This window comes from Austrofundulus limnaeus, unplaced genomic scaffold, assembly GCF_001266775.1.
Source record: "Austrofundulus limnaeus strain Quisiro unplaced genomic scaffold, Austrofundulus_limnaeus-1.0 Scaffold127, whole genome shotgun sequence".
Taxonomy (NCBI): domain Eukaryota; kingdom Metazoa; phylum Chordata; class Actinopteri; order Cyprinodontiformes; family Rivulidae; genus Austrofundulus; species Austrofundulus limnaeus.
This window is the reverse complement of record NW_013952529.1, coordinates 535,684-540,301: the sequence shown is the minus strand read 5'-3', so window position 1 is coordinate 540,301 and position 4,618 is coordinate 535,684. Positions and strand designations below refer to the sequence as shown.

The following is a 4,618-nucleotide window of genomic DNA, read 5'->3' as shown; positions in this document are numbered from 1 at the left end:
CCTGTATATATATTTGAGGGTTACAAGTGAAAATAACTTTAAATTGTTTTTGTATTTGTTTTGTTAAGGATTGTTTCTTTGTTATTTGTGTGTTTTTTTTTTTTTTAGGAATGATTATGAGGGGTAGTTTAGTTTAACTGCATGTGTAGGACAGGAATAATTATAAGCCTTGTGTTCCTGCCTGTACCTTTTCAGTCAAACTGTTTACATTTTTGTAGTTTTGTAATGTTTTGATTTGTTGCTGAACAATTTTGATGAACAACAATCAGTCAGTCAATCTCAGGAAAATATCACAATTTTTTTTGTCACAATTTCTGTGTTTGAAGCAAGTTTATAAAAGTTTAGGATTTTTCATTATAGTTTAATTTTAATTTGTTTTTACAGTGGGTTTGCTAGTTTTTATTAGTTTTATTGCATTTTTAATGCTTAGTTTTAGTTTAGTTTTTATTATTTCTAGTATTAGTTTTTTATAGTTTGAATAAACATATTTATCAATGCATCCTTAAACTTGTGAGTTAACTAACCAACAGCTATTTGGTCACTAGTTAATCAGTCCATTATAGAGACATCTTCCTGCGTTACTCAATTTTACCAACTGAAACTTGTGTTGATTATTTTAGGACGATGACAATAGTTGTCTCCAACCTGCTGCTTCCTGTTGTTTGTTTTTCATGGAGCTACTGACAGAAGCTAGCGTGTTAAGATAGTCATAGTTAGCATCTTGTGTGAGTTTGATTCATGCAGTTTTCCCATTGATAAGTTTTCCACCTGTTTTATCACCTGTTTACACTACAACACACTTGATTAGATTTTTCTAGCATCATATTGAAAGAAATAAAGTGGATGTTGCTGCTTTCTCCCAACTTTTGTCATCATTTAGCAGGTGATGCTGAGCAGCAGCAGACTGTAAACATGTGTTACAGACCACAGCTGATGTGAAACTACTCGATTTGAAAAAACAAAATAAAAAGGTCCACACAGCTCAAAAAAAATTGACAAACACTAAAACTAAGGATATTCTTTCTATGATTTCAGTTAGTTTATTCAGTTTTGTAAAAAGATTATACAGTTTATCGTTTTTGCATTTTGTTACAGTTTTTAGTTATTTTAGTTAACTAAAATGTTTTTTTTTTCAATTTCAGTTTTTATTTAGTTAGTTTAATTTCACTATAATAACCCTGGTTTGAAGTCAGAATAGTCAGTGAGCGGTGTTCAGCACATAAAATCAGCCTGGTGATGTCTCACTGTTTCTGTTGTTGCAGATTCTGGTGTTGAACACAAACACTCAGGAGTTGGTGGCTTCTTTCAGAGTGACGACCGGAACCAGCAACACCACCGCCATCAAATCCATCGAGTTCGCACGCAAGGGCAGGTGAGACGGTGGCGTCTTCCTGTATCACCAGGACTGATGAAGACGATGTGGGTTACTCTCTCCTCGTGTCTTCATGCAGCTGCTTCCTGATCAACACAGCAGACCGGATCATCAGGGTGTACGACGGCAGGGAGATCCTGACCTGTGGCCGGGATGGTGAACCAGAACCCATGCAGAAACTACAAGATCTGGTCAACAGGTGCGTCTGCACAGGATGCTGTCAGCTTCACAGCTTCAGAGCTGCTACAGTTTCAGAGCTGCTACAGTTCTAGAGCTGCTACAGTTCTAGAGCTGCTGTAGTTCTAGAGCTGCTGTAGTTCTAGAGCTGCTAAAGTCTAGAGCTGCTAAAGTCTAGAGCTGCTGTAGTTCTAGAGCTGCTGTAGTTCTAGAGCTGCTGTAGTTCTAGAGCTGCTTCAGTTCTAGAGCTGCTGTAGTTCTAGAGCTGCTACAGTTTCAGAGCAGCTACAGTTCTAGAGCAGCTACAGTTCTAGAGCAGCTACAGTTCTAGAGCTACTACAGTTCTAGAGCTGCTACAGTTCTAGAGCTGCTGTAGTTCTAGAGCTGCTGTAGTTCTAGAGCAGCTACAGTTTCAGAGCTGCTACAGTTCTAGAGCAGCTACAGTTGCAGAGCTGCTGCAGTTCTAGAGCAGATACAGTTGCAGAGCTGCTGCAGTTCTAGAGCAGCTACAGTTCTAGAGCTGCTACAGTTTCAGAGCAGCTACAGTTCTAGAGCAGCTTCAGTTCTAGAGCTGCTATAATTCTAGAGCTGCTACAGTTCTAGAGCTGCTGCAGTTCTAGAGCTGCTATAGTTCTAGAGCTGCTATAGTTCTAGAGCTGCTGTAGTTTCAGAGCTGCTACAGTTCGAGAGTTGTTACAGTCCTAGAGCTGCTACAGTTCTAGAGCAGCTACAGTTCTAGAGCAGCTACAGTTCTAGAGCAGCTACAGTTCTAGAGCTGCTGTAGTTCTAGAGCTGCTACAGTTCTAGAGCTGCTACAGTTCTAGAGCAGCTACAGTTCTAGAGCAGCTACAGTTCTAGAGCAGCTACAGTTCTAGAGCAGCTACAGTTCTAGAGCTGCTGTAGTTCTAGAGCTGCTACAGTTCTAGAGCTGCTACAGTTCTAGAGCTGCTGTAGTTCTAGAGCTGCTACAGTTTTAGAGCTGCTGTAGTTTCAGAGCTGCTACAGTTCTAGAGCTGCTGTAGTTCTAGAGCTGCTGTAGTTCTAGAGCAGCTACAGTTCTAGAGCAGCTACAGTTTCAGAGCAGCTACAGTTCTAGAGCAGCTACAGTTCTAGAGCAGCTACAGTTCATCTCTCTGTGTTTTCTGCGCTCAGGACTCCGTGGAAGCGCTGCTGCTTCTCGGGTGATGGTGAGTACATCGTGGCCGGTTCGGCCCGGCAGCACGCCCTCTACATCTGGGAGAAGAGCATCGGGAACCTGGTGAAGATCCTTCACGGGACCAGAGGAGAGCTGCTCCTGGATGTTGCTGTAAGGATGTTAAAAATCAAGTTGTTAACAGCAAAGATGTGTCAGAAATGTCCTCGTCTCATCTTTTAACTCATGTTTCCCAGTGGCATCCTGTTCGACCCATCATTGCCTCCATCTCCAGCGGGGTTGTGTCCATTTGGGCTCAGAACCAAGTGGTGCGTACATGATCTGTAGCGCAGCCTTTAAAGCTTGTAGCTCTGTTAACGTTTGGTCGTGTGCAGGAAAACTGGAGCGCTTTCGCCCCGGACTTTAAAGAGCTGGATGAGAACGTGGAGTACGAGGAGCGGGAGTCTGAGTTTGACATTGAGGATGAAGATAAGAGTGAACCTGAGCAGACAGGTAGTCCCGCCCCCCTGCTTCCTGTTTGAGCTCCGTGTTCTTGTTTAATTTTCCTGAAGCTGTGGTGGTGTTACAGGCGCAGACGTTGCGGAGGACGAGGAGGTGGACGTGACTTCTGTCGATCCCATCGTCGCTTTCTGCAGCAGGTGAGGGGGGCGGAGTCTTCTAGCTCAGTGATTTCCAACCACGGGTACGCGAGCATATTACAGGGGGTACGTGGAAAAATTTCCCAGGTGTGTAAAAATAATAAATAAATAAATAAAAATAAGACTTGGTTATGTAGGGCCCAATGATTTCTGCAATGCAGAAATTGCAGACGGAATCACAGAATTGACACAAAATAGAATCAGGAATAAAACGCAGAATCTCACAGTATTTACTCGTTTAGGTGAGTTTCTGATGTATTTTGGATGCTGCTGCTTCCTTCACCTGTCATTACTTGTTTATTTGTGACATATCACATCGAAACGCGGATTAAGTCCAAAAATGGGATGTGGAGAAATAGGCAGATAAAGGTTTTGATTTAAACTTTTTTTGTCAAAATATAATGAATTAATGTTTTTTTGAATATACTGTCTGAAATATAATCCTAAAAAAATTTTGAAGCTTTTTTTTTGAGCAGTAGTAACAAACAAAAAAATTGATTTAGAGGAAAAACGCCTTAAAATTTTGAATTTTTCCCTGTGAGCTTGAAATATTTGTTTCTTTCCAACTGGGAAATATTAACATACAAATACTATTTGAGGTTTCCTCTTTATAACGACATCAGAAATGACTCAATAAATTTACATAAAATCAGGATTCAGACCAAACAGTAATGTATCATAACCAACAAGACAAATGAAGTCATATCTGTGGATAAGCTGAGGAAATGAGAATGATCCAGATATCAAAATGTAGCTTTTAAAGCAGGAATCTGAAAATTATGACAGAGTATCAGGGCCACACAACAAGATATTTTTTTATTATTATTACGGGATTAAAATCATATTACGAGAAAAAAGGTCTTAATCTTACATGACGTGTCTATTTCCTGTTCCTTATTTTCTCCTTATTTTCCTCACACCTGCAGTGTGCAGCCTTGTGTCTGTGTTTATAAAGTAGTCCATGATGACCTGGATCACTCTTAGATTCACATGATTTCATCCAAATTAACTAAGTAACGACTCAATCTGTCAATGAATCCATTAATTACAACACAGCTTCAGTTTAATGTCATTTGCGCAATTTCCAAGTCTTGCTACTGATAATTAGATGTTAATGTGCTAAAAGAAACATGTCTAATCATTGCAGACAAAGACTTTGTTTTATTATTTTTACCTTATGAAAAGCTGTTTATATCTCCATGGTCACTGGTCACCACTACAGGCAGCCGCCATCTTGCACCGCCATCTTGTCTACGAAGGCTCATGAAGGACAAACTG

At 40.3% G+C, this 4,618-nt stretch overlaps 1 protein-coding gene across 1 annotated transcript in view; it reads left to right on the top strand.

Moving 5' to 3' along the window:
- Positions 1-4,618, top strand: part of rbbp5 (retinoblastoma binding protein 5) — a 13,746-nt gene that overhangs the window by 4,713 nt on the left and 4,415 nt on the right. The window contains exons 6-11 of the mRNA XM_014015318.1: positions 1,263-1,372; positions 1,452-1,571; positions 2,702-2,855; positions 2,939-3,010; positions 3,077-3,194; positions 3,271-3,340. Of these exons, the coding sequence (XP_013870772.1) occupies positions 1,263-1,372; positions 1,452-1,571; positions 2,702-2,855; positions 2,939-3,010; positions 3,077-3,194; positions 3,271-3,340 (644 nt within the window). The remainder of the gene's footprint in view (positions 1-1,262; positions 1,373-1,451; positions 1,572-2,701; positions 2,856-2,938; positions 3,011-3,076; positions 3,195-3,270; positions 3,341-4,618) is intronic.